Consider the following 14,559-nt stretch of genomic DNA (forward strand, 5'->3'; position numbering starts at 1 on the left):
TAGATTATATAATAAATTTCCCTCAATGACTTTTCCATTTACTGTAGCTAGTAAAATCATAGACACATTTACTTTTATGACATTAGTGATAAGTATATTTAACAGGTTACACCAACCCAAGATTTCCTTTAGGCAAAAAAAAAAAAAAAAAAAAAAAAAAAGATTTCCTTTCATTATTAAAACTTTAACAAAACCAGTTTTTAAAATCCACTCACTAAATGTGAACCATGTTTGTTTCAGTTGAAAGTACATGCTTATATCAGTCTGAATCCCGATGTCATATACAGTTAGATGAGAATTTGGCTGTCCCTGAAGATTGCAGTATTCCTGGTAACAGTGGCCTATTCCTTGAAAAGAAAAGAAAAACAGACTAATATAAAATGTTATTTTCTGAAATATAAACTATACACATCACACATATCTACAAAGGCAAGATTCATATTTACGGAGTAAACATTTTATGTGAACCTAATATTCTAAATGTGCTGTTGTATTCAAATAAATGTTACCAGTATTTGCCTGGCTCACTGTGGCAACATCTGGCTTTATATGTCCTTTTGACTAGAAACAACCTCAGTGTCCATCGACAGGGACTGGCTAAGTAAATTATGGTATATTTGTATAGTAGAATACTATCTTTTTATATAAAGAAGAGAAAGTGTACTGATATTCAATGATCACTGAGATATTTTGTTAAGTGAAAACAACAAGGCACAAAATGACATAAAAAGTGTGCTGTAATTCATATAAGAAGTAGAACAATCTTTATATATACTTTCTTGTGTACACATAAAGTATCTCTGGAAGGATACACAGAAATACATTTTTTACTTCCAGAGAAGGAAACTTACTGACCAAGGAGTAAAACGAGAAGGCAAATTTCACTGTATAAACTTTATACCTTTTGAAGTTTGAAGCACATAAATAATACAATCTATTTAAAAAGCAAATTTTTAAAAAAGATTTAAGTTGAAAAAGGAGTGCTTTTGAATTAAAAATTTTAGGTGAAGTCATGTCTTGATAGAATTATCTAACGCATAGTCTTATCAAAGATTGTATCCAGGCAAAGCAAATATGGACTGACTAGATTTCCCCAAGACACTGTATTGCAGACTGTATAATGACTTTTTACATAGTCTAGATAAATTGGGAATAAAAAAATAGAGTTAATGAGTTTATTTTTATGACCAATGAGTATGGATTAGGTCCATTGGAAATGTCCAGGCAATAATAGGAAAAACTGCTTTAAAAAAAATAAAGTTTATTTATTTATTTAGAGAGAGAGAGAGTACACGCAAGCAGGGGAGGGACAGAGAGTAAGGGAGAGAGAGAATGCCAAGTAGGCTTTGCACTATCAGTGCAGAGCTCGATGTGGTGCTCAATCCCACAAACCATGAGATCATGACCCGAGGCGAAATCAAGTCAGTTGCTTCCCTGACTGAGCCACCCAGGCACCCATGAGGAAAACTTCCTTTTAAACCCCAACTGTAAACTAACAGGTTGTTTTCTAGATATCAGGTAAGAAAGAGGGTGAGGTCCATGGAGAGAGGCAAGACTAGACTAGAATGGACATTTGTTTCTCAAAGAGATATAAGACAAATCTCTTTCTGGTCCTGCTTTCCCAGTGTATTTTTAAAAATTCCTTGGGCGCCTGGGTGGCTCAGTCGGTTGAGCGTCCGACTTCGGCTCAGGTCATGATCTCGCGGTCCGTGAGTTCAAGCCCCGCGTCGGGCTCTGTGCTGACTGCTCAGAGCCTGGAGCCTGTTTCAGATTCTGTGTCTCCCTCTCTCTCTGACCCTCCCCCGTTCATGCTGTGTCTCTATCTCAAAAATAAATAAACATTAAAAAAAAAATTTAAAAATTCCTTTAAAAATGAGGGGCGCCTGGGTGGCTCAGTTGGTTGAGTGTCCGACTTCAGCTCAGGTCATGATCTCACCGCTGGTGAGTTTGAGCCCCGTATCAGGCTCTGTGCTGACAGCTCAGAGCCTGGAGCCTGTTTCATATTCTGGGTCTCCCTCTCTCTCTCTGCCCTCTCCCGCTCGTGCTGTCTTTCTCTGTCTCTCAAAAATAAACATTAAAAAAAATTCCTTTAAAAATGTTTTTGGAATATCTGATACATACAAAATTATGTAGTCAAATGAACACATATAGATGCATCACCTAGTTTAAGATTTTATAATCTTAATTTTGCTCTAATTAAGCAAAATAAATTTTTGTCTTCTGAGATCTCATCCTCTCCCTGCCTCTCCCTGCCAAAGAACAATTATTCTGAATTTTGTGATTATTCTTTTGTTGTAAGAAAAAGATGTGTTGAAATCGCTCAAGAGTTGGGGCACCTGAATGGCTCAGTCGGTTAAGCGTCCGGCTTTCAGTTTCAGCTCAGGTCATGATCTCAGTTTCGTGAGTTCAAGCCCCACATCGGGTTCTATGCTGGCAGTGCAGAGCCTTCTTGGGATTCTCTCTCTCCATCTCTCTCTGCCCCTCCCCTACTTTCACTGTCCTGTTTCTCCCAAAGAAATAAACTTAATAAAAAAATAAGAAGAGATCTCCCAAGGGAGATTCATAACTTATACAAGTTTTTTATGATTTATTTATCCTTATGGTTTATGAATCTTGAATCTATTTCATTAGATGCATATATGTTTAGAATTGGTATATCTTTTAAGCAAATTCAATCCTTTCTAGCTATAATAATGCTTTTTATTCTAAAATCTATTATGGCAACTGCAGGTCTCTTTTGGTTAATGATTTAAAATAAATTTATATTCCTTTCACCAATTTTTTCCACCCTCCACCATCCCCACCTTCCACCTCTGGCAAATATCATCTGTTCTCTGTATGTACAAGCTTGTTTTTTTTAATTTTATATTTTTAAGTTTTAATTAAAATGTAGTTGACCTACAACATAACATTAGTTTCAGGTGTAGGGATTCAATAATTCTATACATGACAAAATGTTTACTATGGCAAGTATAGTTACCATCTGTCATCGTATAGTTATTACAATTTTATTGACTGTATTCCCAGTGCTGTACTTTGCATCCCCATGGCTTACTTTATAACTTGAAGTTTGTACCTCTTAATTTCTTTCCCTGATTTCATCCATCTTCCCACTTCCCTCACTTCTGGCAACTACCAATTTGTTCTATTTATGGGTATGTTTCTGTGCTTGTTTGGTTTTTTAGATTCCATATATACATAAAATCATGTGGTATTGGTCTTTCTCAGACTTACTTAATAGCCTCCAGATTCATCTATGTTGTTGCAATGGCAATATTTCATTCTTTTTTATCCATTTTTTTTAACAATTTCTTTATCCATTCATCCATTGTTGGACACTTAGGTTGTTTCCTATCTTAGCTATTGTAAATAATGCTGCAATGAACATGGAGATGCATATGTCTTTTTGAGTTGGTGCTTTCATCTTCTTCAGGTAAATACCCACATGCGGAATTGCTGAATCATATGGTAGTTCTATTTTTAATTTTTTTTAAGCATCTCCATACTGTTTTCCATGGTGGCTGAACCAATTTACATTTCCTCCCAACTTGTGCAGAAGGGTTCCTTTAGCTCTACATCTTTCCAACACTTATTTCTTCTCTTTTTGCTAATATGTGTGAAGTATTATCTTATTGTGGTTTTGATGTGCATTTCCCTGATGATTAACGATGTTGAGTACCTTCCCATGTAGCTGCTGGCCATCTGTATACCTTCTTTGGGAAAATGTCTAGTCAGCTCTTCCAGCCATTTTTAAACAATTTTGTTGTTGTTGTTGTTGTTTATTTTGTTTTGTTTGTTTTGTTTTTGGTTTTTTGGCTACTGAGTTTTGTGAGTCCTTTATATTAGCCCCCTTATCAGATATCTGATTTGCAAATATTTTCTCCCATTCAATAGGTTGCTTTTTCATTTTGTTGAGGGATTACTTTGCTGTGTAGAATCTTTTTAGATTATGTAGGTTCACTTATTTATTTTTGCTTTTATTGCTTTTGATTTTTACATCCTGTTAACAAAAATCATTGCTAAGACCTGTGTCAATGAGCTTACTGCCTTTGTTTTCTTCTGGAATTTTATGGTTTCAGGTCTTATATTCAAGTCTTTAGATTCATTTTGAGTAAATTTTTGTATATAGGTGTAAGAAAGTAGTCCAGTTTTTCCAACACAATTTGTTGAAGAGACTGTCCTTTCCCATCGTATATCTTGGCTCCTTTGTCATAAATTAACTGACCATATACGAGTGGGCTTATTTTGGGGCTCTCTATTCTGTTCCACTGATCTATGTGTCTGTTTTTATGCCAATACCATACTTTTAAAATTACTATAGCTCTGTAATATAGCTTGAAACCAGGGTACATTATGCCTCCAGTTTGGTTCTCTTTTCTCAAGACTGCTTTGACTTTTTGGGTTTTGTGGGGATTTTTTTGTGGTTCCATACAAATTTTAGGATTATTTGTTCTACTTCTTTTAAAAGTGTAATTGGAATTTTGATAGGAATTGCAACAAATCTGTAGATTACTTTGGGTATTATGCAGATCTCAACAATATTTATTCTCCTAATCCATGAGCACAGAATATCTTTCCATTTATTTGTATCTTCTCTAATCTATTTATTAATGTCTTGTAGTTTTCAATACATAGGTCTTTAACCTCCTTGGTTAAATTTATTCCTAGGTATTTTATTTTTCTGATGCAATTTTAAATGCGATTGTAAATGGATAGATTTCCCAGACAGAAAATCAGTAAGGAAACATCAGCTTTAAACAACATGTTAGATCAGGTGGACTTAACAGATATAAACAGACTATTCCATCCAAAACAACACAATACACATTCTTCTCAAGTGCACATGGAACATTTTCAAGGATAGATCATATGTTAGACCACAAAACAAATCTTAATAAATTTAAAAGAACTGAAATTATATCGATCATCTTCTCTGGCCACAGTGGTATGAAACTAGAAATTAATTACATGAGGAAAACTGGAAAATTCACAAATATGTGGAGATTAAACAACATGCTACTGAACAACCAATAGGTCCAAGAAGAAATCAAAAGGTGAATAAAAAGTACTTGAGACAAATGAAAATGGAGAAATAACATACCAAAATTTGTGGGATACAGCAAAAGCAGTTCTAAGAGGGAAGTTCATAAGGACACAGCTTATCTCAAGAAGCAAGAAAAGTCTCAAACAACCTAACTTTAGAACTCAAGGAACTAGAAAAAGAATAAAGGAAGCCCAAAGTTAGAAGGGAAAAAAAAAGATTAGAGCAGAAATAAATGTGATAGAAACTAAAAAGATAGAAGATCAATGAAACTGAGAGCTGGATCTTTGAAAAGATAAGCAAACTGGACAAGTATTAGCTAGACTCACCAACAAAAAAAGAGAGGACTCAAATAAATAAAATCAGAAATGAAAGAGGAGAGGTTATCACTGATATCAAAGAAATACAAAGGATCATAGAAGACTACAGTAGATCCTTAAGCAACATGAAGGTTAGGGGTGCCTACCCCTGATGCAGTCAAAAAGCCATGGCTCCCCCAAAACTCAACTACTAAAATCCCAGAGTTGACCAGAAGCCTTACTAATACCATTAGCAGTTAATACTAAATATTAACATTTAGTATTTAGTATGCTATATATACTAGGTACTATATTCTTATAATAAAGTAAGCTAGGGAAAGTAATATTATGAAGAAAATTGTAAGGAGGGGCACCTGGGTGGCTCAGTGAAGTATCTGACTCTTGATTTTGGCTCTAGTCATGATCTCATGGTCTGTGGGTTCAAGCCATGCATCAGGCTCTGCACTGACAGCCTATTTGGGATTTTCTCTCTCGTTCTCTCTCTGCCCCTCCCCTGCTTGTGTATACATACTTTGTCTCTCTCCCTCAAAATAAATAAGTTAAAAAAAAAAAGAAAATCATAAGGAAAAGAAAATATGTTTATAGTACTGTATGTGTGTGTGTGTGTGTGTGTGTGTGTGTGTGTGTGTGTGTGTATACACATATATAAAACCTGAGGGCACCTGGGTTTTTTTTATATATGTATACACATATATAAAACCGAGGGCCACAGTGTGGCTCAGTTGGTTGAGCATCTAGCTATTGATTTTGGATCAGGTCATGATCTCACTGTTAGTGACTTCGAGCCCTGCCTCAGGCTCCATGCTGACATTGTGGAGCCTGCTTGGGATTCTCTCCCCCTAACCCTCTGCCCCTCCCCCACTCATTCTCTCTCTCTCTCTCTCTCTCTCTCTCTCTCTCTCTCTCTCAAAAATAAAGATTTTTTAAAAATTTTCATTTAAGTGTACCCATGCAGTGCAAACCCATGGTTCTCAAGTGTCAACTATATTAAGAAAAATTATATGCCAACAAATTCAACAACTTAGAAGAAATGCATAAATTCCTAGAAATATACAACCCACCTAGATGGATACATGATGAAACAGAATATCTGAACAGACCAAACTAGTAAGAAAAATGAATCGGTATCAAAAATCTCCCAACAAACAACAGGCCAGGACCAGATGGCTTCATGGGTAGATTCTACCAAAATTCAAAGAAGAATTAATACCATCTTTCTCAAGCTCCTTCAAAAAATGGAAGTGTAGGAAACATTTCTAAACTCATTTTACAAGGCCAGTATTATTCTGATGCCAAAATCAGACAAGGACACCACAAAAAAATTATTGGCCAATATCCCTGATGAATTTAGATGCACAAATCCTCAACAAAATATTAGCAAACTGAATTAAACAATACTTTAAAAATATCATATACCATGATCAAGTGGGATTTATTCCAGGGATGCAAAGATAGTTCAGCACCCACAAATCAATAAATGTGATGTGCCACATTAATGAAATTAATGAAATAAAAGATAAAAATTGTTTGGATCATCTTAATAGATGCAGAAAAAGCACATGACAAAATTCAACATCCATTCCTGTGTAAACCAAGATTGCTTATTGAGCAATTATTATGTGCTAAGCAGCTAAACACTATATGTACATTATTTTAAAAAAATACTCAGAGTCTGGGGTGCCTGGATGGCTCAGCGGGTTAAGTGTCTGACTTCGGCTCAGGTCATAATCTCATGGTTCATGAGTTCCAGCCCCATGTCAGGCTCTGTGTTGAGAGCCTGGAGACCGCTTCAGATTTGGTCTCTCTCTCTCTCTCTCTCTCTCTCTCTCTTTCTCTCTCTTTCTGCCCCTCCCCTGCCATGCTCTGTCTCTCTCTCTCAAAAATAAACACTAAAAAAATCTTAAAAAAATTCTCAGAGAGCAAAGGAACAAACCATAAGAGACTATTAAAGATAGATAACAAACTGAGGTTTGATGGAGGGAGGTGGGTGGGGGATGGGCTAGAAGGGTGATGGATATTAAGGAGGGCATTTGTTATGATGAGCACTGGGTGTTGTATGTAATCGATGAATCACTGAATTCTACTCCTGAAACCAATATTGCACTGTATGTTAGTTAATTCATTAGAATTAAGTAAAAATTTGAAGAAAAAAATACTCAAGAGTCCTATTGTGTAGTTGAAGACACGACAAATTAGAGAGACTATGTACTTGTAGAGGGTCACACAGTTAATATGCAATGAACCTGGGATTGTGCCTTTTCAATCTCCAAATTCATGCTTATAACCCCAGTTATATAGTCTCTCCTATGTAACTCTTAACTTGTTCTGGTCAGTAAGAATTGTTCCACTGATGTTCAAGGGCACTTGCCCACAAATAGCCTGGCTTTTTCTCTGCTTAGTATGATACATCCACATTGTTGTTTGCCTTAGTAAATAGGCTATTAGTAGCAAATGGTTGGTTTCCCACGATGTGGAGAAAGTCAGTTGTCCAAGATAGTAGCAGAGGTCAGTTATATGTAATATTATACTTCTCAGTCTCACTAGACATTTCCCCACTCAATGCATGGTTTCAAGCTGATTTGCCACACCATTAATTGCTGAGTTAGCACTACACCTAGGGAGTCAACGGGGAGCTGAAATTGGTTATTTCATCTGCACTTGTGATATATTGACAATCTTTCTCCCTCTTGCCACTGTCAAACTGGCACTACTGCCAAACTCGGATTTTTCTTGCTCCCTAAAACAAGTTAGTGAAATCAATACCAGACTTTATTGTCCTTCCCTTCTTGATGACAATAAAAGTGATTGAATCACATGCCCAGACTCTAGTGGTAGAGGGCAGAGTTTATTTTGAGCGCTAAGCGAAACACACAAAAAAGACTTTTAAACAAAAAGCTTTCTTGGGGGGCGCCTTGGTGGCTTGGTCGGTTAAGCGTTCGACTTCGGCTCAGGTCATGATCTCACGGTCCGTGAGTTCGAGCCCCGCGTCGGGCTCTGTGCTGACATCTCAGAGCCTGGAGCCTGTTTCAGATTCTGTGTCTCCCTCTCTCTCTGCCCCTCCCCTGTTCATGCTCTGTCTCTCTCTGTCTCAAAAATAAAATAAACGTTAAAAAAAAATTCAAAAAGCTTTCTTGGGAGTTTTTCGATTAAGGGGTATCAGTTCTTACATTCCTCCACCAGTCTGACCCACCTCTTCACATGCAGCTGCACAGTAGGAGCAGATAAAGAATACCTACAGAGACGTAACAACTGTCTAGAAACCAATTGAGGATAACGAGGAGGACAGTAACAATAAACCAACACATATTGAGTGTTTCCTGTTTTCCAGGTATTGGTCTAAGAGCGTTATATTCATTGTCTCATTTAATCTTCACAATCTTGTAAGATGGAGATACTATTATTGTGCTAAGGTTACGAATAAGGAACATTATTGGGTTTTACAATCATTAGGAAACTTTTCCAAAGTTCTTTAGTTACAGGTTATGGAATTGGGATTAGAATTCAGGCTAACCACAGAACTGGGAGATTCAACTGCATTTTTATATGGATATGTGTGAAGTTCTTCTTCGAGTGACAAAAATAAGAATTTTGCTATTTTTTGTGTCTGCTACCATAAAACTACATTGTCAATCCAAATGGTATTGTAGGGGAAATCACTTGAATAGAAACATCTCAAATATTCATATATTGACCCAAATATGTATTAGCAGACTAAAAGGAAACTGCCATAAGTGTTATATTGTTCCTTGGGAGAGACTTCAGTGCCTTTTTTGGTGTTCACACTGTACCTGTACTGCTTTTGAGGTGACTGAGTTTTTCATTAGATTTCAACCTTTATGTACAGTAACCCTCCACCCAAAGAGTGTAATTCAGAATACTTGACTCTAGAGGGTGATGCCTCATTATGGAGTACGGGCCAATTATTAGAATGTGTGACAGTACCTGTGTTAAAAGTATTGTGTTCGAAGAGAAAAATAGATCACACTTCTGTAACTATGCAGACCTAGCCTATGACCAGACAGAAAATTTAAAGGAATAAAATAAGTTGTCTGAAATATTTTTTATCAGCCTGAAAGGTATTCTTTTTATCTCCTTCTTAATAACTATGAGGCATGAAACCAAAGGTCAGTAAGGAAAAAGAGTAGAACATTTGACAGCACTTTTTTTCAAGATAAAGAAGATAAAAGTTATAGAAATAATATATGCAAAATATAATTTTTCTCAGTTTAACACTTTAGGGGTAGGGGAGTAAAGAATAATTCAATTCACTGCCAGTAAAATGCTTTCTGGTAACTGATACTGGCCATAAATTGATAATGAAAAGAAAAGGACTACTTTGAAATTTGGTGATTTTAAAAGGAGTGATACTTACCATAACCTATAATTCCAATCACACCCACCATGAAGACCCAGAAGAGTAATCCAGCTATGTATCTCAGGAGTATCACAAACATCCAACTAAGGAACATGGCGATAATCAGGCCACTAGAGGAAATAGAAGACAATACATAAAGGAGGCCACGTGTGCTAAACATAACATAATGTTAACAGCAAGACAACACTTTTTTTTTCTATTCAAAATCATTCTCTTTATTTTACCTAGCTATAGAAACATTTATAATATTAAAATGCATAAACAATAGTTCCTATTAAGACTTTTATATGAAACAGTAGGACCATCAGGAACTTCATACCTGAGTCAATCTTTGTGTACCTGGCTAAGCTGAAGTCTGGCAGTAACCATTATTCAAGGAAAAAAACAATTCCTCCAATCCACAGTTTTGGCCTATCTGCCACAGCTGCCCATGCCATATTTTTCCCTTCCACACATCTCACTAAGTCATAAAACATATCCGTGATAATTTGTGCTGTTCTGTCTACCTCTTGACTGATGGGAGGAAACCTTATGTAACAGAACTATCTAGAAGCAAGAGAGCAGTCTTAGGGCAGAAAAGAAAAATAATTGCCCTCACATAGTTCCTGAACCCTTTTGTAGTCACTATTATGGTGTAATTATCTAATAGTTTGTGATGTCTATCACCAGACATATATTTCAGGTCCCCAGTGATCTATGGGTCATTATATGGAGCCATGATAAGGCCTCTGTCTCTCCTGGGCCATGCGACTTTATCAAGCCATCAGCAGCATGACTATTTTTTTTTTCTGTTTTAATTTCTTCCTGGAGTTTGAGCTAGTACAGATGCTTCTCCCCCATCCAACCCATATATCCAGGTTATAGTCATACTGAGTTCCTCTTGTTACTTTCATTAAACAGAACTCATAAGAGTAGAAATTTGGATGATGCTTCCATTAAAAAGATAACTCTGATGCTCTTTTTAAGTTTCCAAACATAGAAACACAGCTTGTTACATTTATTGAGTTCATTGTCTCTAAGTATTATCTTTTTTTGTTTAAGAATTTTTTTAAATATGATATTGATTGTTAAATTGGTTTCCATACAACACCCAGTGCTCATCCCAACAGGTGCCCTCCTCACTCCTCACTGCCCATCACCCACTTTCCCCTCCCTCCCATCATCCATCAACCCTCAGTTTATTCTCAGTTTTTAAGAGTCTCTTATGGTTTGGCTCTCTCCCTAACTTTTTTTTTTTTCCTTCTCCTCCCCCATGGTCTTCTGTTAAGTTTCTCAGGATCCACATAAGAGTGAAAACATCTGGTATCTGTCTTTCTCTGTATGACTTATTACACTTAGCATAACACTCTCCAGTTCCATCCACGTTGCTACAAAAGGCCATATTTCATTCTTTCTCATTGCCACGTAGTATTCCATTGTGTATATAAACCACAATTTCTTTATCCATTCATCAGTTGATGGGCATTCAGGCTTTTCCATAATGTGGCTATTGTTGAAAGTGCTGCTATAAACATTGGGATACAAGTGCCCCTATGCATCAGCACTCCTGTATCCCTTGGGTAAATTCCTAGCAGTGCTATTGCTGGGTCATAGGGTAGATCTATTTTGAATTTTTTGAGGAACCTCCACACTATTTTCCAGAGTGGCTGCACCAGTTTGCATTCCCACCAACAGTGCAAGAGGGTTCCCGTTTCTCCACATCCTCTCCAGCATCTATAGTCCCCTGATTAGTTCATTTTAGCCACTCTCACTGGCATGAGGTGTTATCACAGTGTGCTTTTGATTTGTATTTCCCTGATGAGGAGTGACGTTGAGCATCTTTTCATGTCCCTGTTGGCCATCTGGATGTCTTCTTTAGAGAAGTGTCTATTCATGTTTTCTGCCCATTTCTTCACTGGATTATTTGTTTTTCAGGTGTGGAGTTTGGTGACTTCTTTATAGATTTTGGATACTAGCCCTTTGTCTGATATGTCATTTGCAAATAACTTCCCATTCCATTGGTTGCCTTTTAGTTTTGTTGACTGTTTCCTTTGCAGCACAGAAGCTTTTTATCTTCATGAGGTCCCAATAGTTCATTTTTGCTTTTAATTCCCTTGCTTTTGGAGATGTGTCAAGTAGGAAACTGCTTGCGGCTTAGGTCAGAGAGGATTTTTCCTGCTTTCTCCTCTAGGGTTTTGATAGTTTCCTGTCTCACATTCAGGTCCTGTATCCATTTTGAGTTTATTTTTGTGACTGGTGTAAGAAAGTGGTCTAGTTTCATTCTTCTGTATGTTGCTGCCCAGTTTTCCCAGCACCATTTGTTAAAGAGACTGTCTTTTTTCCATTGGATATTCTTTCCTGCTTTGTCAAAGATTAATTGGCCATACTTTTGTGGATCCAGTTCTGGAGTCTCTCTTCTATTCCATTGGTCTATGTGTCTGTTTTTGTGCCAATACCATCCTGTCTTGATGCTTACAGCTTTGTAGTAGAGGCTAAAGTCTGGGATTGTGATGCCTCCTGCTTTGGTCTTCTTCTTCAAAATTACTTTTGCTATTCGGGGTCTTTTGTGGTTCCACACAAATTTTAGGATTGCTTGTTCTAGCTTCGAGAAGAATGCTGGTGCAATTTTGATTGGGACTGCATTGAATGTGTAGATGGCTTTGGGTAGTATTGACATTTTAACAATATTTATTCTTCCAATCCATGAGCACAGAATGTTTTTCCATTTCTTTGTCTCTTCTTCAATTTCCTTCATAAGCTTTCTATAGTTTTCAGCATACAGGTCTTTTACATCTTTGGTTTGGTTTATTCCTAGGTATTTTATGATTCTTGGTGCATTTGTGAATGGGATCCATTTCTTTGTCTTTTTGTTGCTTTATTATTAGCGTATAAGAATGCAACTGATTTCTGTAGATTAATTTTGTGTCCTGCAACTTTGCTGAATTCATGTATCAGTTCAAGCAGACTTTCGGTGGAGTCTATTGGGTTTTCATGTATAGTATCATGTAATCTGCAAACGTGAAAGCTTGACTTCATCTTTGCCAATGTTGACGCCTTTGATTTCCCTTTGTTGTCTGATTGCTGATGCTAGCACTTCCAACACTATGTTAAACAACTGAAGTGAGAGTGGACATCCCTGTCGTGGTCCTGATCTCAGGGGAAAGCTCTCAGTTTTTCCCCATTGAGGATGATATTAGCTGTGGGCTTTTCATAAATGGCTTTTATGATGTTTAAGTATGTTCCTTCTATCCAGACTTTCTCGAGGGTTTTTATTAAGAAAGGATGCTGAATTTTGTCAAATGCTTTTTCTGCACCGATTGACAGGATCATATGGTTCTTATCCTTTCCTTCATTAATGTGATGTATCATATTGGTTAATTTGTGAATATTAAACCAGCCCTGCAGCCCAGGAATGAATCCCACTTGATCATGGTGAATAATTCATTTTATATGCTGTTGAATTCGATTTACTAATACCTTGTTGAGAATTTTTGCATCCATATTCATCAGGGATATTGGCTTGTAGTTCTCTTTTTTTGCTGGGTCTCTGTCTGGTTTGGGAATCAAAGTAATGTTGGCTTCATAGAATGAGTCTGGAAGTTTTCCTTCCCTTTCTATTTTGTGGAACAGCTTGAGAAGGATAAGTATTATCTCTGCTTTAAATGTCTGGTAGAATTCCCCAGGGAAGCCATCTGGTCATGGACTCTTATTTGTTGGGAGGTTTTTTTTTTAATGTTTTTATTTATTTTTGAGACACACAGCATGAGACAGAGCATGAGTAGGGGAGGGGCAGAGAGAGAGAGGGAGACACAGAATCCGAAACAGGCTCCAGGCTCCGAGCTGTCAGCACAGAGCCTGACGCGGGGCTCGAACTCATGGACTGTGAGATCATGACCTGAGCTGCAGTCGGATGCTTAACTGACTGAGCCACCCAGGCGCCCCTGTTGGGAGGTTTTTGATAACTGATTCAGTTTCTTCGCTGGTTATGGGTCTGTTCAAATTTTCTATTTCTTCCTGTTTGAGATTTGGAAGTGTGTGGGTGCTTAGGAATCTGTCCATTTCTTCCAGGTTGTCCAGTTTGTTGGCATATAATTTTTCATAGTATTCCCTGATAATTGTTTGTATTTCTGAGAGACTGGTTGTAATAATTCCATTTTCATTCATGATTTTATCTATTTCGGTCCTCTCCCTTTTCTTTTTTAGAAGCCTGGCTAGAGATTTATCAATTTTGTTTATTTTTTCAAAAAACCAACTCTTGGTTTCATTGATCTGCTCTACTGTTTTTTTTTTTTTAGATTCTATATTGTTTTCTGCTGTGATCTTTATTATTTCTCTTCTGCTGGGTTGAGGGTGTCTTTGCTGTTCTGCTTCTCTTTCCTTTAGGTATGCTATTAGGTTTCATATTTTGGATTTTTCTTGTTTCTTGAGATAGGCCTGGATTGCAATGTATTTTCCTCTCAGGACTGCCTTTGCTGCATCCAAAGCATTTGGAATGTTCTATTTTCATTTTCATTTTTTTGCATATTTTTAAAATTTTTCTATAATTGCCTGGTTGACCCATTCATTCTTTAGTAGGGTGTTCTTTAACTTCCATGCTTTTGGAGGTTTTCCAGACTTTTTCCTGTGGTTGATTTCAAGTTTCAAAAAAGTATATTCTGTTGCTTTGGGATGCAGAGTTCAAAATATATCTGTCAAGTCCATCTGATCCAATGTATCATTCAGGGCCCTTATTTCTTTATTGATCCTGTGTCTAGATGATCTACCCATTGTAAGTGGAGTATTAAAGTCCCCTGCAATTATCACATTCTTATCAATAAGGCTGCTTATGTTTGTGATTGTTTTAT

At 36.9% G+C, this 14,559-nt stretch overlaps 1 protein-coding gene across 11 annotated transcripts in view; it reads right to left on the reverse strand.

The window, feature by feature from the left end:
• The window catches only part of SLC44A5 (solute carrier family 44 member 5), a 368,679-nt gene that overhangs the window by 24,438 nt on the left and 329,682 nt on the right, over window positions 1-14,559 (reverse strand). For all 11 annotated transcript variants that reach the window (XM_042997591.1, XM_042997590.1, XM_042997595.1 and 8 more), the window contains 2 exons: window positions 9,734-9,846; window positions 216-347 (listed from right to left, as the gene is read on the reverse strand). In XM_042997591.1, the coding sequence (XP_042853525.1) occupies window positions 216-347; window positions 9,734-9,846 (245 nt within the window). The remainder of the gene's footprint in view (window positions 1-215; window positions 348-9,733; window positions 9,847-14,559) is intronic.

This window comes from Panthera tigris, chromosome C1 (genome assembly GCF_018350195.1).
Source record: "Panthera tigris isolate Pti1 chromosome C1, P.tigris_Pti1_mat1.1, whole genome shotgun sequence".
In the NCBI taxonomy this organism is placed as follows: Eukaryota; Metazoa; Chordata; class Mammalia; order Carnivora; family Felidae; genus Panthera; species Panthera tigris.